At 44.3% G+C, this 27,961-nt stretch overlaps 1 protein-coding gene across 2 annotated transcripts in view; it reads right to left on the minus strand.

The window, feature by feature from the left end:
- The window catches only part of SLC1A2 (solute carrier family 1 member 2), a 102,481-nt gene extending 75,568 nt beyond the window's left edge, over positions 1-26,913 (minus strand). The window contains exon 1 of one of the 2 annotated variants that reach the window (XR_014326390.1): positions 26,805-26,913. Coding sequence is in view for 1 of the 2 variants with exons in the window: in XM_082844945.1 (XP_082701071.1) it covers positions 26,805-26,812 (8 nt within the window). In the remaining variant the exon portion in view is untranslated. The remainder of the gene's footprint in view (positions 1-26,804) is intronic. The other variant, XM_082844945.1, reaches the window with a different exon arrangement.
- Positions 26,914-27,961: the final 1,048 nt, after the last annotated feature.

Raw genomic sequence — 27,961 nt, forward strand, 5'->3', positions numbered from 1 at the left:
ATTCCTGAAGTCATTCCAGCAGCAACTCTCCCTGACACCCCTGGAAGTGATCTGGTATGTTGGCCACTGGACCACCAACACCACTTCACTCCACAGTAACTGAGGTGAAAGTCCTTCATCCCAGGTGCTTGGGAAGAAAGGCTCAATCTTGTTCAACTTGTAAAATCTTTCATTTATTTGAGTGTGGTTTCTTTCTGTGTCAAGGCCTTATCTGGTTGGCTCTTAAATCATGACATCAAAACAAGGATCATGTCTTGTCATTCCTTGTATCCACCATATAACGGCATGTACAATGCCAGACACCCAAGGTGTTCAGTGAAAACCAGTCGATCAAATTAAGTGCTAGGATAAAATATGGTAATCTTGAGGCAGGAGATAGATGGGCTTCAGGCTAGGCATTTACAACTGGCCTCCTGTTCACATTTCTTGGGGCAGGAAAGAGATGGGCTCTAGGCCAGACATTTGCAACTAGTCTCCTGTTTACATTTCCTGAGGCAGGAGGCAAGTGGGCTCCAGGCTAGATATTTACAACCAGCCTCCTATCTGCACTTCCAGATCGAAATAACAAGAACAGAGTAAATAGCTGGACTTTGCCTCCTGTGGACACTTTAATATAACAGTTATGGCAGGGACAGGGAGGGGCTAGGCCCTGTCTGAGTAAAAGATCAAGAGGTCACATATTTCCCATCCTCGGGGCAAGGGAGACACTGCACATGCGCAGAAAGGTTCCTTGGGGGTCAAAAGGGAGGGGGTGCCACCCCATAATAGGTGATGCCAAGGCCCCCATAGGCCTCTGGGCTGGAATCCATCTTGGAAAAGAGTTGTGCACACATGCTGAGGAGGGCCCTAGGACGGGTCAGGTGTGGAAAAAGAAACCAGGTAATTGGCCAAAGGTAAACAAAGACCCGGAAGAACTGCGGATATAACTGACTTAACTGCCTCTTTACTGCACTCCTTATTAGGGGGGATGCCCACACCCTTTCTCTCCTGGTATGTATCTCTCTGCTTGCCTTCTGCCTTAACTAAACTGCTTCCCTGTGTGATCTTCCACTTGTGCTGTGTCTCTAACAATAAACTTTTTACCTGTTTTTACAGTTTTTGCCTCCTTGAGAAATGCATTTTTCAATGGGGGCAAGGGCCAGGGGAATTTTGCTTCCAGCCTCTAGACTCTGGTGGACGAGCAGCCAGGATTCCTGGTTTTCATCCAGGCTGCCCTAGTGCAATTCCTGGGCAGAAAACTAAGATCTTACTTCAAGCCACCATTCACTGCTGCCTCTCTGAGATCAGTAGGGATTGGGTGAGATCTGCAGTGTTCCTTGATATCAGTGTCCTGGACTCCAGGACACCCTAGGGCTTTGGGTTAACACAGAAGTGGCAGGCTTTCTTGCCATGGGTGACTTTGCCTCCTTCCTCTACCTACCCCATCTAGGTGCTCACAGTCAGCCCACTGTCCCTTACTTGAAAACAGATGCAACTCCACAATCCAATACACGGTAATCACTATTGTATGGGGAGAAGGGGAAGAGGTTTTACATCACACACCACCCAGCAAACACCTAATAGAAGTTCGTGGGAAGCATCTTTATTCTTCCTCCTCAGACTCCCCCAAATTTCTCACTCTCAATTTCCATAGTCCATTGAGCAAAACACGAGCCTGATGGATTGTCCAACAGCTGCCCAGCTGTTTTGCCTCCAGCATGCTGCTTGGAGTGTGTCTCTTCCCCATGCCTACACAGCATGTCAAGTCCTCCCAAAGAGGTCTCTTTCTCAGCCACTAAGAATATATTCATATATTTTTACACTAAAAATAATGGAGAGAAGTCACAGAACGCATTCACTCCTTTAGGCAAGTGTTCCTTTTCTTTACTGTTAAGTTCAGTCAGCAGTAACTTATTAACACTCAGTAACACTATTAACGATAACAAGTTGGGAATTCTAAAATCCTCTTAATTTGCAGTGATAACTGCCAATAAATTGTTAATCATTTAAATTTTTCTTAACTAAACATCAATACTCTTCGTTTTGACCTTGTTATTGAAAAGTACTAAAGGTGTTTGACCACTTTCCTGCCTTAGTAAGTAACGTCTAAGGAACGTGACAAAACTTGAATGAAATAGGCAAGCTTTTCCACTTGGAGTGTGTTACAAGAAAGGCTGTATACAATTTTTTTTTTTTTTTGCGGTACGCGGGCCTCTCACTGTTGTGGCCTCTCCCGTTGCGGAGCACAGGCTCCGGACACGCAGGCTCAGCAGCCATGGCTCACGGGCCCAGCCGCTCCACGGCATGTGGGATCTTCCCAGACCAGGGCACGAACCCGCGTCCCCTGCATCGGCAGGCGGACTCCCAACCACTGCGCCACCAGGGAAGCCCTGTATACAATTTTTGAGGTGTTGGTCCACATGACCATCTTCCCCCATCGCAACTTCATTTTTTCCCCACCAGTTCTCTCTTTCAGTTTATGTAAGTGCTTATAAATACAAGAGTAACACACAGTTGTTGTTGCTGTTTTTTTAATTTGAATTAACAAAATGTAAAAGCTAGTAGATTTCACATCAAAATCCAGATTTCTCCCATCTCTTAAAGTACTGGAAAAATCTAGCTATCCTCAGACTTCATTCCTGAGTGGCAACAATCAGCTAGAACTGAGAAGTGATTGTCCTTTAGAGAGACACAGATTTTCCAGTCTGCCACAGTCCCTACCAGTCCCTATTGCTCCCTGACATGAAGGCCAAATGTCAAATACCACTTGTCATCATGCTTGCACTGCTGTTTTGCCTGAAAAAAAAAATGTTAACAGGAGAGTAAACTACCTCCTGATCTCATCTGCACACCTGCCTGGCTCCTGTTAAGTTAGCAGGCCTTGTCCCATTTAGTTTCATCACTGAATAGATGGCGGCCTTTCCCTGTGTGCTGAAATAAAATCCCCAATCAAGGAATGAAGATTTATTGGCCAGGCTGCAAAGCAGCTAGAGCATGGTTTAGAGTGAATCATGTTGTTACTAAAGATGTCACATGACTTACAACTTTGAGCAAAGGTTCTCAGGGGACAATTGTGAACACAGAAAAGCAAGTGACCTGACAGCAGATAGAGCCAATGGAGGAGGTACAATCAATGTCAGGCTGGCAGGCCACAGAGGGTGGAGTAGGCTTTACATTGTCTTCTCAGCAGGTCTCCTTGATATCATGGTTGCAGGATCAGAACCTTCTAGAGTAATGACTCAGCGTGTGCTAAAATGCTGAGAATCACTTCGGCCTTTTTTTGTTCCAAGTCTGCCATAAAGGGCAGGGTGTGCAGATTTGGTCATTTGGATCCCAGCCCGTACGGTCCGGCTGGGCAGCAATTATTTGCAGCATCTTTTAAGACAGACATTTTGTTCAGTGTGAGAAGTGATTGTAAGTTGGTGTACAATTGAGGAAGCAGGATTCAGTAACTTGCCTGCTGTCAAATAGCTAGGAAAGGGCAGAGCGGGAAATGACAGGCTGATCTGTGTTCATTCAAAACCCAATCTCTTTCCACCACAATATGTTGGCTGTGAGAACCTGGAACTTCCAGATGAGAATGCATTCTTAGATATTCCTTGAATTACTGCATCATAGACCTGTGCTTGAATTGTTCCAGGTAGAGTGAGTGTGTGTGTGTGTGTGTGTGTAAAAGAAAGGGATTATTGTTTTGCACTTTCCTCTGAATGATGTAAGGACTCATTTTGTGGAGAAAGGAAGACGGTCTGTCATGAGTTAGCACTAGGCTCCTAGCAACAATGCAAAGCCAATGTGATCCAGTCTCAGATTTTCCCCCTTAGAAGATGATGATGAAAAGAGCTTTCTTGGCATTCCCTACCTCGCTCCCTTTGAAGGTAAACAGATAGGTCAGTTCCTCAACTGCATGCTATTGAATAGTCCCTCTTATTCATTGGTCTTGATTATCAGTAATAGTGCTAGTTATACTATCATTTAGAGATACCAGCCCTGTGGCAAGTGACTTTCTTTGCTTGATCCTCGTGAGTCTTTAAGGGGAGACTATTATTGTCCCCATTTTATAGACAAGGAAACTAACATGCCTAAACTTACCCACTAAGCAGCAGAACCACAGAACTAAACCTACATCTGTCCAACTCTAAAGCTCAAGTTTTTAAAGACCACATTCAAGTAACTGGGCAGCCAATTCAAAAACTCCAGCCTTTGGTCTTCTTTTTCTAACTAACTAGAGCCTAGAGCAGTAGTCAGAAAATCATGGCCCACCAAACGGACCACAAAGCCTAAGATATTTACTATCTGACCTTTACTGACCCTTGGGTTAGAGGAACAGTAAACCAAATCCCAAATGTTCCATTCTGTTTACCGAGGTCTCTGTAGTACTTGAGACCAGAGGACTATATGGCTTGTTTTTGATTCATGAAAAATTTCTTTTCATTGATTTATGTAAATGACCCTGAGTAATGAAAGTTGGAAATAAATTTGCAAAAGAAAAAAAAGCTGAAGAGCTGTGGTCCTATAATATCCACCTCTGGATCACTGCAGGATGACCGGTTAACCAAAACCCACAGAGGGCTTTGCTAGTCATGAAGAATTTGCCCAAAGCATATGACCCACTTTGTGTAGATAAAAATGCCCATGGGCCTCTCTCTGTCCATGTTGATGGCGGATTTGAGGGGAACCCTTTCATCCAAACCTAGATGTTTGGATGGCTACCGGCATACCAAGCCAACAGAAATAGTGGCAGAGGGCAGTAAGCAAGGCAATGAGTAACTATTCATTTTATTCACTGTTTTCAAAAGTACCAAGAGGTGTTTGGTAATCTTCATGTAAAACAAACATCGGAGTCATCCCAACAGCAAGGAGTTCTCCTGAGTCTTAAAAACACATGCTGGTCCAGAATAAGGTCTGTCCACTGGCTCAAGAATGTGCCAAGAATAATATCGATATGAAGTCACCACGCTACCCAGTTTGGATCCAAAAGTCAATGAATGTTTATGGTCTGATTCTACCTCTGTTTACAAATGTCCTAGGTGTACCATGTGTCTACAGGGCAGAGTCCTTCAAAACTGCAGGAGAAGGGCCAGAGGCAACAGCTACAAATTCTGAAGCGCCACTAGTTTGCTGTATAAACTTGTTCATGTGTTGTCTCTGGTCTGGGCCTAAGATTCATTGGTAAAATGAGCCATTTGCATTGGATATCTCTGTGGTGCCTTGTACTTGTGACTATCCCGTGACAAGGCCCAGTAGAGTACTGGCTTCTCACGTCATAATTCAGAGGAAGTTGTAATAAAAACTGGGGTCTTAGCCATTTCTCAGCCCTTCATTCTTGCCATACTTAACTGGGAAAAAAATTTGCTGGAGAGAAAACTTACCTCCTTCTGTTGGAGCATATGGTTATCTAGCAATCAACATTATGTAAAAAGGTAGTCTCCATGTAGGGAGCAGGATTATAAATCAGGATCCTTCTCTAGCAAGGGATCAGTAAGGGCAGTCTTTGCTGAAGCACGGATTCCATGAAATCTCACCCAACTGGATCCATCCATCCCACAGGGCCTTGAAGGGGAGCAGAACATGCCACCCCAAAATATGCCTCTTTGGTATGAGGATTATTTTGAGTGGAGTCAATCGAGACCCAGCAGGCTCAGTTAAAGCTTTTTACCTTCCCCTTAACTGCCTAAAAGAATTTAGAAAGGAGGTCTGTATCTCTGGAAGAAAGCTATTACCAGAGGTAACTTTTTCATCTGAGAGACTTAACTGCATGGCAGGGCAAAGGTTTGCCAAACATCTGCTCTTCTTCTCTCCCTGCAAACTGCCTCCCTCCTCTTTGAAGCCCTAGACCCCTATCCTTCTACTTAGCTCAGGATGGTATGTAAGTCTCGATGGCCGGGCTGCCTTTGGGTCTCATATCTTTATGGAGTTCCTGTACCTATGTGCATAAGTAATGAAATTTGTTTTTCTCCTGTTAATCTGCCTTTTTATTACACGAGCTATCAGCCAAGAAGCTAGAAGAGCAGAGGGAAAATTATCGCCCCACTCCTACAGCATCGTCTTATATTCTGCTTTGAAGAGAAGGACAAACACCAGGAGGAGTATGGTGCAGGGTGTGGCAACACAACCTCTCAGGGAGGTTGGTGTGTGACTCGGTGCTATACCTTCACCAGCGGGAGGACTTTATAATGAGGACTGGACCTCAGACAGGCATCCCAGGGGACACACAAGACCTTCTGTCAGGGGTGTACTGGTCCTAACACACCAAACCAAGATGAGAAAATAAATTTGAGAATATCAAATGATTTTCAACAAGAGTTAAGCATACGTTGGAATAGAAGGATGGATGGTTAGAAGGATGAATAGAAGGATGGATGGACAGATGATTACATAGATAGATAGATACAAAATATACACACTTGTTATTGTATACAAAAAGATTACAGATAATATTTCTGGTGGATCACAGGACACTGTTAATAGCGATGGCCTCTGAGGAGAAGAATGAGTAAACGGGCATCTCAGGTGAGAGGGAGACTCATTGATTATTACCTCCTCTTTAGCAAAATTTGAATGTTTTGCCTTGTGTATTAATTACTTTTTCAATGTAAGGATTAAAAATAAGAGAATTACCAAAAATATATTTAACGACAAACACTTCTAGTTTCATCTCCCAATGACTCAAAAGTTAGATGACCAGAACCCCATTTCCTCAAGCTTCCTGGTTAAGCTTTTTCTTTGAGGCTTGGTGAGATTGGCCACTGCAAACATACACCCTGGCGTGATCTCTTCTCCATGTCACTTCCCTGAACAGAGAGAGAAGAAGCAATGGGACCCAGCTCGTGACAAGCAAGTATGTGACACAGGACCTGCTGCTTTGGGGTCTGCCATAGCTCTGAGGTAAAGGGGAAGGGGAGCATTAAGGAGCCAGGGTTCCAGCCACAAAGCCTCCAGTCCATCTGGGCACAGCCAGGTCCAGGAGGGTATCTCTGGCACAGAGATCAAAGAGCTGGCCTCAGCCTGGCCCCCAAGGCACTGGAAGTCTTCAGAATGGTCTCAGCTCCCTATCAGCTTTATGTCAGTGGGCAAAGTTTGTCTTCAAGAGAACAGGACCTGAAACAGAGCTGTCCACACACACACACACACACACACACACACACACACACACACACACACACAGGCACATTCTATAGGCAGAACCTGGGTCTGGCTTTACAGTCCAGGGCTCGTATCTCCAGCTGTATGAGCCTCAGCTACTCATTTTCATCCCTCCGTCTTCTTAGAAGGAAAGAAGATTTCAGAGAAGATTAAATTAGATACAGTAACTTCTGCTAAGTGTCTGCCACAGAGTAGCAGTACTGTCCTTTCTTCTTTCCCCATTTCCTTCAGCTATTTTTGAAATAACAAAATGCTTTTTAAAGCATTCAATTGACTAAAAGAGACAACATAAACCCTTGTCAAAGTGAATTTTCACACTTCTTAGAAAACTCAGCAGACACTCCAGTGAGACTTGGATCTTTGGACTCATGCGTAACAAGTTACATAAGGGGCACCTTATTCCCCCAGTGTGCCCTCTGGGGTTATGGTGTGCAGCCTAAGGGCGAAAGGAAATTACGTACGCGTAATCCTGGGAAATCGGCAAACAAAGCAGAGACCAGTTCAAGAAGCAAGCCAGCGGTATGTTCCAGTGAATGTCTCAGAAGCCAGAAACTTCCAAATGGCTTCAAACACTGGTGGAGTACATTTGGTTGAGAGTAGGGGAGAAAATTGTCGAAATGTTTTTTAAATGGTACGTCAGGGTGCCCAACCACCTGAATTAGAGCTGGCACTGCAACAGGGCAGGGCCTTGAAGGTCCCCTGCCACTCTAGCCTGCTTATTAACCTCTTAGTTGCTGCCTCCCAGGCAGGTCCAGGGCAGGAGGTGAGGGAACAGAAACTTGAGGTCAGGGCACTCTACCAACAAGTGTGAAAGTATTTCAATATTTTATTTATTTATTTTTGGTTATTTCATCTGGTTTATTACCTAGCCACAGACCACATCAGTGACAGAGGGAGTCTCATTCTTCTAACATTAGTTTTAAAAGTATGGTTATAAGCCAGCTATGTACACCAACATATTCCTTTCCATAGGATTCTGTGTTTTCAGAGTTATTAAAGTATATAACATAACCAGAGCTATGTTTCCATATTGACTTCCAGATCAGAAAATGCTTTATACCTCCAAATCACTTTCACATCCCTATCCATACACATATGGTAAAAGCCGGTTGTTTTTGCAAAATATTTCAACATTTTAACTACCACCTGAGTGTCAGCCCTGGAGGAGAGGCATTTCTGAAATAGTCTTATTAACGAAAATGTGTGAAAACCATGTTAAGAACCCACCAACCTAGGCAGTATCACAAGCAACAGACAAAAAGATTCTCAATCACCTTGGAAATCAGGGCAGAGCAAAGGAAAACAGCAGCTCTCACATCAAATTGACAAAACACTTTGAAGTTATAACATCTAGGATCGGCAAGGACATGGGAAATTTAACATGGGAGTCTAGATTGGTAAGGCAGGGTGGAGGGAGGGTTGATGTGGTAGTTTCTATCAAAATAAAAAGTGTGCAATACCCTTTGATCCCCACCCCGGAAACATTTTTTCTTAATATCTGTCCTAGAGAAATGTGTATGTCTGTGCACAAAGACGTACATTCTTTGCTGAATTGTTTATAATAGTAAAACCTGTGAAATAACCTAAATTCCATCAATATGTAATGGTTGAAAAAATTCTGATACACTTTGATGCAATGGAAGACTATGTACGTGTTAAAAAGGCTGATGTATCACTATTTGGAAAAATCTCCAAGATATAAATATGTGAAAATGTTATACATTTATAATGGACATTTATAATGCATGGAGACAAATTCTGGAAGGAGAAGCAAAAAAATACTCTCAGGGTTTAACTCTGGGAATAAAAGAGGGTTTTCGAGGCAGGTGTGTGTATACACATTTTTTGCAGGCTTTTTTTGTGTGTAGGTTTTGACTTTTTTAAAAAGTCATGTGTCATGCTCTATAATTAAAATTTATTTTGAGGAATGGTGAATCAGCCATCTAAAATGTTTTGAAGAGGACATAAAATTTTTTAATGCAGGAAAGTATTAACTTTTTAAAAGACAAAATTTAGAAGCTGTCCTTTAGAAAGGAGTTGTTATCAGGGAGGTCATAAGCCCTTTGTGCTGAATTTACTTTCAAGCTCACCCAACACAGATATTGACAAAAGATAACCTTAAGTCCGAAATGATTCTGAGGTTTATGCCCAAGAAACAAAACAAATAACCTGTCCAGAAGGACCAGAGGAAATGTACTTCCTGGAAAACTGGGTACCTTTTATCTTCTTTAAAATTAGAGGAAAATGCAGAATCTCTTTTCCTAGTCTGAATTCCACTTTTCCTTGGCCAGTAACAGAGGCAGTTGCATCCCATTCACACAGCAGTTCATGTAACAGAAAATACTAGCCCCAAACTGGTCCTGGCCACTTACGTTCAACACTGGGACATCTTCCCCAGAATGTTAATAATAATGATTCTAGGATAGGGCTGCAGCTTGCAAGTGAGACTTTCATCACTGTCCTGCCCTGACACATTGTGAGGACCCAGGCAAGTCACAACAAACACGGTGATGTGTCTGTAATGTCAGCACTCCATCTTCACAGGGGGTAACCCATTATCTGTGCACCAGAATAATAACAATCAATAATAATAATATCGGTGCACCAAGATCTGACCCCTTCATTTTGACACACACACACACACACACACACACACACACACACACACAGATCTGGCAATTTCGAAGGATTGATGAAATCAATGATAGAGGCACCAACACTGTGAAATCCCTAGAAGGCTTCTGCCTAAACATCCATTGCAGTGCCCAGGTGAGCATTTCACAGCAGATGAAATTCTTGAAACCCAAGGTACATGGCTGAGAAGTGGCCACGCTAAGAACTCAGGTGGCGGAGTTCACAGCAGCACCGTTTGCAGCGGCCAGGACATGAAGGCAGCCTGGGAAGCCATCGAGGGATGGATGGAGGGGAGGATGTGGTGTGTGTGTGCGGTGGAATATTGCTCAGCTATGGAAAGGAGTGGAATGCTGCCACTTGCAGCGACATGGATGGCCCTGGAGATTATTGTGCTGGGTGGTGTGGGCCAGACAGAGCAGGATGAATTTCATGTAGTATTGCTTGTGTGGCGAGTCTAGACAAGTGATGCAGGTGAACTTATTTGCGGGACAGAGATAGACTCACGGACTTGGAAAGCAGACTTGTGATTGCTCCGGATGGGGGGAGGGATAAATCAGGAGTTTGGGAATGGAATACACACGCTACTGTGTATAGAACGGATGGCCAACAGGAATATACTATATAGCACAGGGAACTATAGTCAATGTCTTGTAATAACCTATAATGGAAGAGAATGTAAAAAAAGAATACATGTGTTTATATACATATGTGTGTAACTGAATTGCTTTGCTATACACCTGAAACTAGCACAGAATTGTAGATCAACTATATTTCAATAAAATTTTTTAAAAAAGAACTCAGACCTTCATTTTCCATCATTTAAAAAATACTTTTTAGGGCTTCCCTGGTGGCGCAGTGGTTGAGAGTCCACCTGCCGATGCAGGGAACGTGGGTTCGTGCCCCGGTCTGGGAAGATCCCACATGCCGCGGAGCGGCTAGGCCCGTGAGCCATGGCCACTGAGCCTGCATGTCCGGAGCCTGTGCTCCGCAATGGGAGAGGCCACAACAGTGAGAGGCCCGCGTACCACAAAAAAATAAAAAAATAAAAAAAAAATACTTTTTACATCTGAGACCCAAATATGATCAAAATTATTAATTTGTTCATTTACTCATCCATTCAGAAGATATTTACTGAGCATCTACTCTGGGCTTGGCACTATTCTACATACCACAGAAAGATCAGTGAACACAATAGAGGCTCACAAAGAGTGAGGTCATGAACAAATAATTAATGTCATATGGTAATAAGTACTGCAAAGTACTGTGAGAAAACAATGGAGTGATGTAATGGTGGGTGGGACAGAGAGTGACGGGGGACTATTTTATATAAGGGGGTCAGGAGGGGACATTCAATCAATGACTTGAAGAAAGTAAGGGTGACCATGTGGAATCCCTGGGAAATGTATTCTGCGAGTGAGAACAGCAAGTGCAAAGGCCCTGAAGCAGGCAAGGTGGTGAATTCTAAAAACAGCAAGGAGGATTTCCTTACCATCATGCACACAGGCAAATTCTGCAAGCACATGTTTGATGCAGTTCAAGAAGTTTCCCCCTGAAAATGCACAGACAGGAACATTTTCCTTACCCCAAGACCCCTGGAGCCTTTTGTCCATGGACCCCAGTTAAGAAACTCTATTCTACTCCAACCATTGAAGATGGTGGCTTTGGAGCTAGCGTGACTCCAAATGGCTGCATCATGGCTGCCATCCCTCATGGGATGAAAGAGACAAAGAGGAGATGAATTCCTTCTTCAGACAACCTGCTGGCTCTGAGTTTCCAAAGGGATGGGAGGCCCTTCCCTCATCTTGGGAGACTGAGAAATTAACCCGAGGCAATGATGAACAGGCTCAATCGCAGGCTCGCTCACTGCCCCCTCTCTGTGCAGGGAAAGCCTTCTGGGCCCTGAGCACGCTGATTGGATCCGATCCCACTGCCTTCTGAGGTGGAAGTGACCCAGGGGCACTTTTAGTCTCCAGAAGGTATAATAATGAGAGAGTCGAACCATTCAATAGGCTTAGCAGCTCTGTTTCAGAGAGACAGCAAGTAACTGACAAATACTCCTGCTTTGTCTCTAAGTTGAGTTTTGAATGCCCCAGAGTAAAAAATTAATAACAGTAATTAAAAAAACAATAAATAGGCAGATTTAAGCAGTGCTGAATCCAAGCAACCCACTCTGTGATGTTTACTTTGCCTGTTTCCCCTGCCAGTTTCTCTCAGGTCCCCACAGGACTCTCAGTGTTAAGACCATCACACCTAATAATTCTTGCTAAATACCAGGGTTCCAATTACAGCTTCACCATAAAACACTTCATAAAATGTGTGGACTTGGCTCCTGCTTTTGCAAACGTGAGTTTGGCCCTCCTTCCTTTCTCCGCTCGGCGTTACACACACCTTCCCGCTCTTGGAGCCCTCTGCGCAGTCCTGAGGAACCCACCCCGGCCTGGTGCGCCTGCCGCCGCGTTGATCAGTGAATTCTCTCTGCGAGGGAACCCTTGGGTGATTTCATTCCTTTTCTCCACGCAAGACTTCTGGGCATCAATCATGACAGCATCCAGGAAGGTTGGAGCTTTACACTGTGAAACTCTTAGACTAGGAGGGACCAATGGGGACAGACAGGAGACAGGGGGATCGAAGCTTACCTCTCCTACACGAAGTGCACCAAGAAATACACACACGGGGCAAGGAGCAGGGGCTAGCAGGGCTAACGCTGACCCCCTTACCCACCAGACTCTTTCCTTGTCTCTTAAAAAAAAAATTTTGTCTGTTTCTCAGATTACATAAATAATACGCACTTTGTTTACAGAAAGATATAGAAAAGAAAATCCCCAGTAAATCCCATTGCCAGGAAAGTCTAAGTAATAGCCAATGCATATACCAAGCATTGTTTTCAGTGCTTTACACTCATGTAAACCCATTTATTCATTTAAACCTCACAGCCACACTATAGGGGTGACATTACTTTAAGACGCATTTTGCAGATGAGAAAACCAAGGCAAAGAGAAATTAAGTAACTTGCCAACATTTCTTAGTTATTAAGCAGAAGAGCTGGAATTCAAACCCAGACCTTGTTCTTATGGCATTTTAATCGTAACTGCTTTCCATCTGAGGTGTCCATCTCTACCCAGCTCCCGCTGCTCTGGGGTCCAGCCCCCACGGGCTGTTCCTTCTCCTGCCAGCGCTCCAACCCTTTGTGAGCTTCCCTGAGCACCACATATTCAATGGAGTTGACAGCAAACCAAAAAGGAAAAGAGGCCACTTTTCAGTCCACTCAGAGTGTGGAGAACATCAACTATATGTACAGGATGGTGTGGACACAGTGACCACAAGGGGTTTGGTCTGATGGCAGAGACATGACATGTGAACAAGAACAACTAACAGCAGGAGTGTGGCCAGACTCTAAGCTCCTTGAGGGCAGGTTTGTATTGTATTCACTGCAGACTCAAAGGAGGCGGTTAGTGGCTGTTTGCTGAATGCCTGAAAGAGTAAGATAATAAGAATCTCGGCCCGTGGTGCTCTTCTGAAATCATAAAGAAGTTGGGTATGACTTTCCAGGTGAAGTGACAGTTCAGCTGAGACTCAGAGGCTGGATAAGATGTGACCAAGCAGAGAAGGGGGGCAGGATGCCCCACGGCTGACTCCACAAGACTTGGACCCAGGTGCTCCCAGCAGAGGTTCTGGAGGCAAGGGGCGGGGGCTGGGGAGGGAGTGGGAAAGATAAGTAGGCTCAGGTCATACCGGTGCTCCAATGCCAAAGGAAGGAGGGGAGACTTGGGAAAAAGATGTATCTAAAGGTAAAGATTTGGGAGTTAACCACTCTAATTAGCTCTCCAAGTGAGAGAACAGGCAAGAACAAAGACCTTAGAAAGGATGAGAGTTGAATCTCGCAACTAGTTTTGTGGGGAAAGAGGAGGAAGGAGAATCCTCCAAAAAGGAGGCAGAAAGGAGTCATGAGGAGCAGGAGAAGCATGAAGGCGTCGTGAGGAGCCATCTTAAGGGGCTTCCCCAAAAGCAGTGCTACTTCTTAGCACTCCCACCAAAGGGACAGACACAGTAACTCAGTACAACGAGCCTCCCGCCCTCTGTCTCAGTGGCCTTTAGACCACCTTAAGGATAAGAATGGATCACAAGCCAATCAACTTTTGGGCAAAATCCAGTTCAAAAATAGTGGCTGCCTGGAGCAATGTATTGAGAAGGATTCTGAAGCTCAATCCAGATTCAAAGTGAATGAGTTCTATGATCCATTAGAAATGTCTGCCATGGACACATAATGGATTGCCCATATTTGCCATCTTTGCCTCAGTAATTTGCACACACTTTATTTCTTAGATGTAGGGGCTCATTTAGAGCAGAGACTGTCATATATATATTTTGTTTTGTTTTGTTTTGTTTTGTTTCGGTACGCGGCCCTCTCACCGTTGTGGCCTCTCCCATTGCGGAGCACAGGCTCCAGACGCGCAGGCTCAGCGGCCGTGGCTCACGGGCCCAGCCGCTCCGCGGCATGTGGGATCTTCCCGGACCGGGGCACAAACCCGTGTCCCCTGCATCAGCAGGCGGACTCTCAACCACTGCGCCACCAGGGAAGCCCCGAGACTGTCATATTTATCTTTGTGCCAGGCAGGCACTAGGGAACAGAGATCACTGTGCTCAGCAAATGTTTAAATGAATGCTCACACTCATTTGTTCCTAAGAACAATGACGACAAAGAAGCTGGGTGCTGTGAGCTTTCGGAATGCAGGGGTGGCAGAAGGGCCTTCTTCCTCCGAAGCCAGCTTTCCATTCTGACCCTGCCAGGGGCCAAACTCCCTATGACAGTCTGGGCTCCTCTTGGGCTGAGCTGAGGTTGCCCTCATTCAGGGAAAGTACCCAGCCAATGGACAGCATCCATGCATTGCCCTGCGAGAGATGTTACTAACATAGCTGATAAATTCTGGAATTGATGGGCACGGCCTCACTAGGAACAGGCCTGTGAATCCAGGCTGACACCAAAGCATTCCCCAGGCATCTGCTTCTGCAAAGGAGGCTTGTGGAATGTCCAAAGCAGAGACACAGCCAGCTTGGCTTCCCCTGCGGTTAGTGAAAGAACTTCCAGCAATGGGCTGAGCCAATGAACAGCCATTTCTGGGGGTCTCCCCTCAAGTATTTATCGATGAGCAAACCCTATAATCCTCTTGGCTGTCCCTCAACCCTCAGCAGAGTGTCCTGTCTGTAGTGGAGACTCAGTAATAAGACAGACACTTAAAGAACTCCTGAATAGATGGGGAGGAAGGAAGCACATGATTAACTGCCAAAGCAACGATGCACACACGCATCAGTGCTACCGGAGTTACAAAGAGATGGATGGGACAGTTTGGAACAGAGTCACAAAGGAGAAAGAAGAGTGTGGGCTGAGTTTGGAAGGCTGTAGGTAGACGTTCGATAGGGATAGAGAAGGGGAGACAGGCATCCGGCAGAGGAAATGGAGGGCAAAAGCTCGGAGGCAGGACGGGAAAGGCGAAGTTCAGTAACAGGAGGAACAATGTGGGAGGAGAATCTGGGAGAAACAGGGAGCAAAGATTGGAAGCAGGGATGTGAATGGGGGGCACTGCAGGGGCCCAGGCAGTGAGGAATGAGGCCGGAATTAAGGTGTGGACTATATGGATGAAAATAAAGATGATTAAAAAAACCAAGCCCACATTGAAAGGGAGAATCGGGAAGGAATCAAAGGTGCAAAGGGAATCAAAGGCCAGCAGGACCCTAGGAACAAACATCAAAGGACAGATGAAGTGGCAGTTTTCCATAAGTCCTTAGAAACACGGATTTTTTTGTGGACTGCAGACCACCAAACCTTGTCTGGCAAATGCCCAGGGCCCAGAAATCAATCATTCAGATAGTTTTTTTCTTTTGAAACCTATGGAGCTGTCCTCTTCGTCCTAGCTCCTTTTCCTCCCTTCCTTTTGTAGAGGAACAAAAAGCGAGGAAAGGCCCTTCCCCTCCAGATTTGCAATCTCCTTTGCGCTGGGCACTCACCCAGAGACCTGACAAAGTCCTGGTGTCTCTCATAGCAAAGATATGTATCTAACGCACTTACTATTCACAGGACATCTGCATTTAAAGGAAGCCTGGCTCAGATGCTTAGATTTTCTGGATATCTGTCCACAGTTTCCTGTTTGCTGCATGCCTGGGGTGGGGATGGAGTGAATAACCCCCAGTCCTTGGGCTCAGGGAGCTTACAGTTAAGCAATTGAAAAGGCCATTCTAGTCTGTTTTGTACTTATTTTTTTCATCGGGGGCAGAAGTCTTTAGTTTTGAACAAGCTCTCCAGGGTACAAATCCCAGCTCCACCACTTACCAGCTAAGAAACTTGGAGTGAGTTTCTTAATGTCTCTGAGCCTCAGTTTTTCTCCTTTTTGGAATGTAAGCTCTGAATGGGATGACCCATGCAAAGGGCTCAGTTCAGTGCCCGGCACATGGCATTTACTCTGCTTACCTGCCAGGATGTGCCAGGAATCACTACTGACTTTTAGGACTCACACTGGGAGGACAAGACAACATCTCCCAAACCCCAGAGGCTGAGTGAGCCATTAAGTCTTATCAACCCTTCTTATTTCCAGATGGAGAAACCAAGAGACTCTCTTCTTCTTCCTTGTTTTATCTTGCAGAGTGTAGGGGTGGAAGATGCTATCAACATTTATTGAGCATCTACAGTGAGTCCAGCATGGCATTAGGCATGTCCTAGGCTTTATCTCTTTTAATCCTCACAACAACCCACAAGGTACAAACGTTTAACCCAGATCAAGTGAGAAGGAAAAGAGAGACTGAGGGTGTGAAACTTCCCCAAGGTCCTATAGCTACTGCAGAGCTGGGCTTCAAGCCCGGGCCTCTCCAGCCACCTCAGATGCTTCCCCCCTCTTGACTGGAGCCATACCTGAACCCCGGTACCTGGGGATCCTCCCACGAAGGCACACCAAGATAAGATGTCATCCCAGTGTGTCAATTTCAGGCCCTAACAAGCTTGGCAGAAGCAACAAAACTTTCGATGATGTATTAAATACTCTTAGCTACTCCATCAAGTCTGATTGGGAAGATGCCCGCCTGGGGTTGGAGCCTCTCTCTGGTCTAGACCCAGACCCTGGGGTGGGTGACCTCCTAGCAGGCATTGGAAGCACCCTCCACTCATGGCCTTAAAAGCATGATGGAAGGAGCCTTAATTCCATTCTTTGTATCATCTTGCACCTTGACCATACCACCTCTCTGAGAGAACATACTAAATCCCGCCCACATTTTTATTTCCTTTTAGAGATTTTCTTACACAGTGAACCCATCTACCCACTACCCTCATAGAATGGAATCTGCTGACCCAGTCTTCATTTGAGAGATTAATCATAATAGTATACTAACAATCGCTACTGAGTACTTACTCCGAGTCAGGTACTCTCCCAGAGAAATAGATACAATCAATCATTAGTTCCACTTTACAGATGGGAAAACTGAGGTTTAGAGTATGAGGTAGGTTAATCAAAGTCAGGCAGCTGGTTAGTGGCATAGACAGAAAACAAACCAGAAATGCTTTCCTTAGGAGCCCAGGCTCTACTCACTGTGTCACACGTTCTCCAGGGAAGCTGGGGCAGCCTCCCGTTCCTTCCCCACCTCCCTGAATGGCCAGCACGTCTCCGCTCTCACAGATGGCACGTAGGCACCTGGGACTGTGGAGTCTGAAGAACACTCCAGACTAGCATATTTTCCTACCAACATGGACATGTGTGCCACCACTCCACCGCACTCAGCCCGGCCACGAGGAGGTTAATAAGCCCAAAACCATCTGGTTTTCAAGTAATATTTAGTGACCTCATGAGATACAGTATCATTGTGAGTGCTCTGTGTGTACTTTTAGAATGCAAGACAGAAAACTGCATATATCACAATTTTAGGAAAACCGTACATTGCATCAAGATGCCAAAAAAAAAGGCACCAAAAGTTTCCAGTGGCTGTAATGGTAGGATGACGGATGCATTTTATTTCCTTATATATTGACGGATGCATTTTATTTCCTTATTGATTCTTTCAATAAGTTCAAACTTTCTACAACAAACACAAATTAACCTTTAGAACAAGAAACAAAAAACTTACAAAAATAAGCCGATTGACCCCCAAAAAAGTCTACATTATTCACGGTAAAGACAAAGAATAGTTAATCTGTAAGTAACCTCACTGGCACATGCTCCGTCACCTGGCTGCTTAACACATCGTGCCTGGTTACGAATTTACACCTCCATGTAGCACTACGTGGTTTCCAAGCCTGCCTCTGATGCTAAGAGAGGAATGTCAGGGTTGGGAGTGAATTACCTTAACCTGTCCCTGGCCCCTTTCCAGTCTGAGCCACAGCCTTCTGCAGAGGGAAGGTTTATTTACCGACAGCCTTGTGATGCAGTTGGCCTATTTTGGGCTGGCAGGCGGGGCAGGATAGCTCTTTATCCACTCCTGCCTTGGCCGAGCCTCAGAGGTCACAGAGACAAGGCATTTTCATCTTGTCCCGGTGCCAAGGTTGTTTTTCTAGAAGCCACTCCAATGGCTGAGGAACCAGCCAGGTTCCAGCTCGCTTCTCCAAAGCACTGGCACAATTTCTCCTCTTAATAACATCAACCCCAGTTAGATTTGTAAAAACGTCTCAGAGTGAGCTGTATCAAATCTGAGAGAGAGAGAGAGAGAGAGAGAATGCAAGCTGCCCTTCTTTTGTAATACACCTTAAAGGACACAGTTCACTCCAGGGGCTAGGCTGAGACAGTTGGGAGTAAGCTAATGCAATGGGTAAACAGTGCTGCAGAAGATGTAAATGGTAAATGGGAATTCAGGGCGTGGGGGAGAAGGGATCTGGGAAGGAAAAGGGAGGATCCTGACCAGGAAGCAAGAGGTCCTATCAACACAGTGGGGAGGTGGGAGCTTGCGTGGCAGAGATGGCCAGTGAAGATTATCCTAGCTAGCAGGGGTGGTCAAAGGACCTTCAATAATAATAGCAATAATAATAACGTTGATAGTAATGATAGCTAACATTTCCAAAGCACTTAACTCCAGATGTCCTTCCAAGCACTTTATACCCAACTACTCTCATCCCCATTCCACAGGTGAAGAAACTGAGGCACCAAAAAGTACAGTTATCTGTCCAAAGTGACAGAGTAAGTGGGTTTTGAAAATCTCAGCCTGACTTCAGAAACTTTGTTCTTAACCACATCACTACACACTCTTTCCCTAAGAACAGAAATGCCAAAGGGACCACTGTATCCCACCCGCTGTGTTGTTCTGCAGTGTAAGCCACCCGCTTCCCTCACCGCTCAGACCATCAGTAAGCTCTGCTGTGTCTGCAGCCTTAAGGCTGTGGAACCCTGGGAAGCGGGGCATCAAAACGGCTTCCAGGGAGGGAAGGCAGGGTGGAAAGAGCCTGCACAGATGGTGACAGGGTGGAGAGGAAGAATTCAACAGAAGCAGGACTCAGATTGGGAGGTGCCTTGGAGAAATGCAAGCCTCTAAGAATCCATGGAAGAGAGGCTCAGTGGCCCTCCGAGTATGAGCTTCAAGTCAATTTCACGTAAATCATAAAGTGCAGTAACATCCTGTGCCAGACTGGATGATTTGTGAAATTCTGAGACTGACACTTGAATCTTGATGCCTTATTTCCTTGGTTCTAAGGTAAGCTTTTTTCTTTCTTTAAATATTTTAGAACTTCTGAAATTGGAATATATACTTGCATATAATATTCAATATATACATCTATTGCGGTGTTTGCCTTTCTACTTGAAAAAACTATTATTAAATTGCTTTTGCAGATTACAACTAAGGGTGATTTAGGATGGAGTAAATGCAGCTGTTTAAGAACCTTCTGATCGGCCTTCCTGGTGGCACAGTTGTTAAGAATCCGCCTGCCAATGCAGGGGACATGGGTTCGAGCCCTGGTCCGGGAAGATCCCACATGCCGTGGTGCAACTAAGCCCGCGCGCCACAACTACTGAGCCTGTGCTCTGGAGCCCGTGAGCCACAACTACTGAGTCTGTGTGCTACAACTACTGAAGCCTGTGCACCTAGAGCCCGTGCTCCGCAACAAGAGAAGCCACTGCAATAAGCCCGAGCACCACAATGAACAGTAGCCCCTGCTCGCTGCAACCAGAGAAAGCCCACGGGCAGCAACAAAGACCCAATATAGCCATAAATAAATAAATAAGAACCTTCTGATAGAAGGAGATGCACTGACTTTCTCACTCACTTGTCTCTTTACTGTTAAGGTTTCCACTACTCAAGCCGTTCATACAAATGCACAGAAGCAAATCCCCGCCTCTGCCTCACCTAGCAGACTCCTGCTCATCCTTCTGGTCTTGGATCAAATATTGCTGCCGCCAGGAAGCCTTCCTGACCTCGAAGATCAGGTCTAACTTCCCTATTCGTCTGTGTAATGGATTGATGTCCACCATCCTCCACTAGACTGTACCTGCCATGAGGGCAGGATTGGGCCTTTTTTCCCTCACGGTTAAATCACCACTTAAGAGCACAATACATAGCAGTACTATTCACAATAGCCAAGACATAGAAACAACCTAAATGTCCATCAACAGATGAATGGATAAAGAAGATGTAATATAATATATATATATACACAATGGAATATTACTCAGCCATAAAAAGAATGAAATAATGTCATTTGCAGCAACATGGATGGACCTAGAGATTATCATACTTAGCGAAGTAAGTCAGAAAGAGAAAGACAAATACCATATGATATCACTTATATGTAGAATCTAAAATACAACACAAATGAACATATCTATAAAACAGAAACAGACTCACAGACATAGAGAGCAGACGTGTGATTGCCAAAGGGGAGGGGGCTGAGGGAGAGACAGATTGGGAGTTTGGGATTAGCAGACGCAAACTAGTATATATAGGATGGATAAACAACAAGGTCCTACTGTATAGCACAGGGAACTCTAGTCTATATCCTGTGATAAACCATAATGGAAAAGAATATGAAAAGGAATATATATGTATGTATGTATGTATAACTGAGTCACTTTGCTGTACAGCAGAAATTAACACGTTGTAAATCAATTACACTTCAATAAATTTTTTTTAATTTTTGAAAATACAAAAAAAAGAGAGCACAATAGGAATTTCAATAATTCTTTGCTTCATGAATAAACTTGAGTCTCTAATGAGAGCTGGAAGACAAATGATTAATTCTTGCCTCAGATGATTCCAAATTCCTTTCAGAAATTCTTGGTGGGCTTCCCTGGTGGCGCAGTGGTTGAGAGTCCGCTTGCCGATGCAGGGGACACGGGTTTGTGCCCCGGTCCGGGAAGATCCCACATGCCGCGGAGCGGCTGGGCCCGTGAGCCATGGCCGCTGAGCCTGCGCGTCCAGAGCCTGTGCTCCGCAACAGATGAGGCCACAACAGTGAGAGGCCCGCGTACCGCAGGAAAAAAAAAAAATATTCTTGGCAAATATCACCACCTACAAGGGTGGACACGAGCTAGACTTTCAGGAGAGAAGAAAGTCTTGCCATCTTCCTACCATCACTGGACCATGTTGATATTTTATTCACTGCCTGTTAAATAATATTTAGGCATTTATTATTTTTCTGTACTGGCTCCTAGTGACTCTTTCTTACTCCTCTTTCATTTATAAGCCAAATCCTCACTTGAATAAATGTTAAATAAATAAATCATATGACCACAACATTTAGTACAATAATAGTATACATTTTAAACCTTGAGGAAGGAAAACTTCAACAGAGGTATTGGAATGGTGCAATAGGTTATTATTGATACTCTTTCAAATCCTGTAATCCTTTCAACCATTGAGAAAAATTTCACACTTAGAAGGGTCCCTAGAAACGTTCAGATCTGGCCACTTGGCAGATAAAGGCCAAAGACAACATCAATTGCCAGACGACAGAGGTGTCCTACCGGTGTATCCTGGCACAAGAGACCCCCTAGAATAAAAGGGAAAGCTTACGGCCAAAGGCTCTGTATTGGTTCACTGCTTCAGGCGCTTCTCTTTCGCCCTAACACAGCGGTTCTCAACCGGGGGCAATTCTACCATATCTGCAGACATTTCTCGTTGTCACAACTGAAGAGAAGGGGTGTTCCTTGCAGACAGAGGCCAGGGATGCTGCTAAACATCTCTCTGAACAGAGTTAGCTGGCTCCAAATGCCAACAGTGCAAAGGTCAAGGAGCCCTGCCCCAAGAGATGTCAGAAAAGGACCCAGAAGGAGCTCCGGGCAATTCCTCACGCTTCTCGGCCCCAACCACAACATGCTCCCCTCACCACAACACATCTAAGCTTGTACATCATATACCAAGGCACTTGTCTACTGCCGTATGTACACAAATATGGACCAGAGGACAGCCCCAGCGCCACCAGAAACATGACACATCTTCTGGGAGCAGCAATTTTACTCAGAATTCACTGAATTGTCTCGATTCTCAGATACATCTGGTTCCCGTATTTGAATATTTCTGAAAATGGAATGTGCCTTATAATTAATGCAGGTTTACCCGCCCCCGTGCTGTTATGAAGTCAATGGAAACTCTTACAAACGATTATGTATCAGAAGCAGAGAAACATGGTAGTTTAAAACACAACACGTAGAAATAAACACAAATAGACGATGAAGTGTGATGTAAAATGTGCTTGAAAGACAAAGACCAAACACAAGCCTTCAGAGAATTTCTCTCCTGCAGCTCCTTCCACCAGTGTGAGGTCACATGCCCCCATCTCGTTGGTAGAAAAGTTCAAAGCGTAGACTTTACTCTCAGGATGAAAAACAACCAGTAGCCTGAGGGTCTGTGATGAGACCAACCATGGTGGGCTCGCTTTAAAACCTCAGGTGGTCTGCCCTCCTCCTCCTGGCCCTCAGCACCCTCCTCCCGCATCTCCACCCCATTCATCCCCGCTGTCTCCCTTCTGTTCTCTCCCATAACTGGTACCATTTCCGGTGGTCAGCACTTGGCGGCATTCCGAGGCTCACTAGGAGGACAGCACCCATGGGTCCTGCCTGCTGACCGCCTTGTTTGACTGCATGGGTGCTGCAAATCAGCAGGGCGTGGTCAGTACAATGGCTCTGGAGTGAGTGAGGCCAGTTACAGACCTAGACTCAGCACCTTGGCCGACTGTCTCCCGGACAAGCTTAGGTAACTCTTTACAGCTCGGTTTTCTCCTATGGAGAATGGCAGGGGATTATAATAGCACTTGCCCGCTACAGAGTTGTTTTTTCTTTTGGATATAAATAAAATAATCATGTGAAATACACAGTGCATGGCCAACTACCCATAACAGTTGTTTTGGTCTTCTGAGCGGGTTGTAAGACATCCAGCCACAGTGATTCTAAAGACTCCATAGCCTGGTACGTAGTCACACATTGGGTAATCCTGAATGGGTTGAATGCTATCAAATACATCTAAATGGGGGCAGCTTGTGATTTTTTTCCCAAGTTCATCCTCACAAACCTATAATAAACCCATACAAAATCAGTAATTGATTTTTTTAAATTATTATTAATTTTTTGGCTGCGTTGGGTCGTCATTGCAGTGCGTGGGCTTTCTCTAGTTGCAGCGAGCAGGGGCTACTCTTGTTGGGGTGCGTGGGCGTCTAATTGCAGTGGCTTCTCTTGTTGCGAAGCACGGGCTCTAGGCACATAGGCTTCAGTAGTTGTGGCGCGCAGGCTCAGTAGTTGTGGCCCACAGGCTTAGATGCTCCGCAGCATGTGGGATCCTCCCAGACCAGGGATTGAATCCGTGTCCCCTGCATTGGCAGGTGGATTCTTAACCACTGCGCCACCAGGGAAGTTCCACTAATTGATTTTTAACAATTAGTTAAAAATAAGGGATAATAGGGACTTGTGTTCCTTTGTTCTATAAAATGTACAGGGATGAGATCTTTGACCCCACTGGTATCCCTGCATCGTAAAAAGGTTCAGTTGGAGAGAATTTAATAATGTTTATGCATGTCTCTGGTCAAGTGTTATGGCTGTGCATTTGCTAAGATTAAGACTCCAGACAACAACCAGGGCTCACCTGGAACTCTGGGCAGAATGCCTTTGGTCAGGATGTGAGCAGAGAGGGGTTAACATTCCAAGACAGTCACTTTGGGTCAAGAATACATTATGTCTTTTCTTTCTGAGGCAAGGAAATTTAAGGACCCTGCTCTGCCACTTGAAAGCAAACTGGTTCTGAAGGTCTAGAATATCACTTTTCTCTTGCTGTTTAGGCTTGCCTTAAAACATTTAGGGCAAGTAGGTGAATGGCATTGAGAGGTGTAAAATTTCTGACAATTTGGGGAGAAGATAAAGAAAAATGAGGGAAAATGAAAATGGAAGCAATCCTTTTCTTTCAGAGCTTTTCCCCAACACAAAACACCATGTTAATTTTATTATTTAGTAGAAATTAACTTTCTACTAGCACATTACATATTTTAAAGTATTGTTTATCGTTAATAATTAACATGATCTTTTAATTCGCACATTTTTTTTTGCAAGCATTGCGTGTACCTCCGGTTATGAAAAGGTACAAGTTTTCAAAAGTAAATTCAAACCTGTTGAACTTCACTTTAGATCCCTAAAGTTAAGGCAGCAAATATAAATATAATGACTTAAATCAGACAGGAGCGGGGCTTCGTGCAAACAAGTACATTTGGACATCATAAGTGGGAGTGTTAATTGGAGTTAGTAATTCCGGAAAGAGGCAACAAGTATTATAAATCTGTTTATATTCATGGGCCTGGTAACCCCATCTTGGGAACAATGTCCAAGAAAAGTAAATTTAATTCAGACAAAGATGGTCATTTGTAGCACTATTTAGATAATAAGAAAATTACGAACAGCTCCATTCAATCACTCTGAAGAGGTTAAGCAAATGATACCACAACAGTAGTGAAGTATAATGAAGCCAGTTAAAGATGTAATTTCTTATCCACATTCCCACACGGCAACCTAGTGCCTGTCCACACGGCTGGGCATAAAGCAGGTCCTCCACAAGGCCCGCACAAGACAAGAACGGACATAAGAAAAATCATGAGGATAGAAGGGACGTTAGAACAGGAGTTTACAGTAAAATGATTTGAGTTCGTTTTCTTAAAAAAGGGAGGAGGGGGAAGGCAGCCTAAAAAACAGATATAAGACTAGAGATACATAACATGATCTCAAATATTATCCTATATTATGACTAGAAAAAGATTCATTCTAATAATGATTATCTCTGGTTGAAGGAGTTGCAGGTGATTTTTCCCCCTTAATTATACTTTTAAATATTTTGACAGTTATCTGAAATGAGCATAGAGAACTTTTATGATCATGTTATTAATAACCTTTTTTTAAAAAAAGAAACTATAAACAAATGAACCTTTAGGACTTAGTTCTAAACAGTGAGAGAAATGAGGCAAAATGTGAAAAGAATAAGTCACTTATATTACTGTGAAAAAGGAAAATCATCAGGTTTCTCACAGCTTGGTGTCATCCACCGTGTCAAACACATAGACTCCTCGCCCAAAATCCAACCTTTCCACAGTTTATCTCTTCTCTCTGATTTCCTGAATTATTGCTATCAGCAGTTTCTGCTTCATTTGACTCATTTTTTAAAAATTAATTTATTTATTTCTGGTTGCGTTGGGTCTTTGCAGGCTTTCTCTAGTTACGGTGAACAGGGACTACTCTTCTTTGGGGTATGCTGGCTTCTCACTGCGGTGGCTTCTCTTGTTGCAGAGCATGGGCTCCAGGCACATTGGCTCAGTAGTTGTGGCTCAGAGGCTCTAGAGAGCAGACTCAGTAGTTGTGGCGCACAGGCTTAGTTGCTCCGCAGCATGTGGGATCTTCCTGGACCAGGGCTCGAACCCATGTCCCCTGCATTGGCAAGTGGATTCCTAACCACTGTGCCACCAGGGAAGTCCCATCATTATTTTTTTATCATCTTTTTGAGCTTCTAAAAACAAAAATCAGCATGTAAAAGGATAGAGTATTTAAGTACTGTCCCAATTGTGGTAAACCCTAAAACTGGGCCCAAAACATAGAAAGCACTCAAAAGATATGATTGAAGAACAGAATGAACATAAGCCATTGTCTTCCCAATTATGGAGGAAAAAAAAAAGAGTAATTTGAAGGGAAAAACAGCATGAGGAGCTGGTGGTCTTTGTAACACCTACACTTTGTGTTGCAAGAGGAATAAGAAGTGCTAGGGTCCCTGAGTAGAGCATTGGACCAAACACCTTACATATTTAGCAATATCAGAAAATATCTTTCCATCATGTAAACGAAGCCTGCTGGCTTTTCCATCACACCAAGTGCAACATCACTTACACTTTTGCTTTTCAACCTTTGGTCCCAAGACCTTTTACAGCAGGATTAACTGGTTGATGATACAGTCTTAATAAAGTCATTCACATACCGTGCACTCGCACAGGGGAATACAGTTACCGCACAACAGGTAAATGGCAGAGCTGAGGTGCATGGACTTTTATCTGGACCAATTTCTTCAGCAATGATTGCTGAAGACGCTAGCTAACATTGGAACTTCTAGCAAGAGTCTGGGGTTGACTGCAGAAGACATCCTCGTTAAGGACTCTGTGTCGTACTTCTGGGTGCTTAAGTTCTTCAAGATGCAATCATGGATGATGATTTTGGTACAAGTACAGTTTTTCCAACTCATCCTTAAACACCTTATTAATATGTTATTTAAGCAATCATCTAAAGGAGAAAACGTCTATATGAAAAAGTATGAATATCATTTATTCATTCACTGATTCATTCAAGACATACTCACTGAGAAGCAAACCATGTGCCTGGTTCATTGCTAGGCATTGGGGTGCAGGGACCCACACATTTCTAGGGAAGACCTGGTTCACAGAAGGAAGCCCACGTTATCTCAACCGCTGGGAAAAGCAAGAGTCTTTGCCAAATAACAAAATAGGCTCCAATAAGTGTTTTATAATAACCCATTGTCCCACTTTCTGCTTCTCCTCTTCCTCCAGGAATATAAGGGGATTCCTCTCTTCTCATTGCCCCGCACTGTCCACCACCACCCCACCCAAGGCTTCTGACCTGACCATCCTCTCGTCTCCAGGAACGCACTGACCACGTAGCGCCGGAATGAGTTCTGTCTTCCATCTCGCTGCTGTTGTACCTCCGAGAAAAATCTGCCAGTTGCTTTAAAGTTTACCTAGCCAGGGTTCTGATGTCACAGAAGTAACAAACTGTCTGACTGTTGTCACTTAGCTGAAAAGCTCAAGGTCACTAAGTGTTTGTTTGAACATTGTGTAATTATGGGAGTTAAAGACCTCATCAGGATCATCTTAGGCCTTTGATGTCCCTTTCCTCTCCATAAGCAAGAACCGTACCTGTTTCCTATCCAGGTGTTGTGACTTTCCACTCGGCGAGCCCAGAAGCTTGCTGGCAAGCCCCAGTCACTGTCACGAGACCATCCTCCCTTGGCACTTACCCTCACTCCTCTATCACTATCCTTACAGCTACTGCGATCATTAACCATTCCATCCCTGGCAGCCTCGCTCCCTGACACTTAACCTGGAATCATCAAAGTACTGAGTCTTTACCTTCTAATTCCCAATGTAAATGAAAGTAACCCTCTTCTTTTAAGGTTCGGAGATGTTGTAGCCTTCCAATCGATCCGAAATTTTCACAAGAGCTATGCATCTGGGAAAAAATTGTATTTTATTTGGTTCCTAATCTCAGCCATAGGTAAGTCTATAGCATGCAGTGGACACCTTTCGGGCCTCCACCTGAGACTTCAGTCCTACTTCCACCACTCATGATCTGTGTAATGCTGGGCAGATTACTTAACAACTCTGAACCTCAAATACCTCATTCATAAATAATAATAATAATAACATAATACCTCACAAGATTGTTGTGAAAATTAAATCAGTCAATACACATGTACATACCTAGAACATGGATAGCATGCAACACATAGTAACTATTATTTTCATCAGTATTTATTCAATCCACAAATATTTCTTAGGTGCAATAGCCATTGCCTTTATGAGCCCTTAATGTCCTTTGAACAATTTTGCTATTGAGAGCTGCCATTAGAATCCATGGCAAATCCACAGCCAACTGGATTTTCAGATCTCAGATCCCCTTGGGAGCTTGACTACATTCAAGCTCTTCTAGTTGCAGCATCTTCATCCTCTGTTGGTGCCATTTGTCACTGTAAGATCTTGATATTAGCTATTCTTCAC

This window comes from Leucopleurus acutus (assembly GCF_964270905.1).
Source record: "Leucopleurus acutus genome assembly, chromosome: 8".
Lineage (NCBI taxonomy): Eukaryota > Metazoa > Chordata > Mammalia > Artiodactyla > Delphinidae > Leucopleurus > Leucopleurus acutus.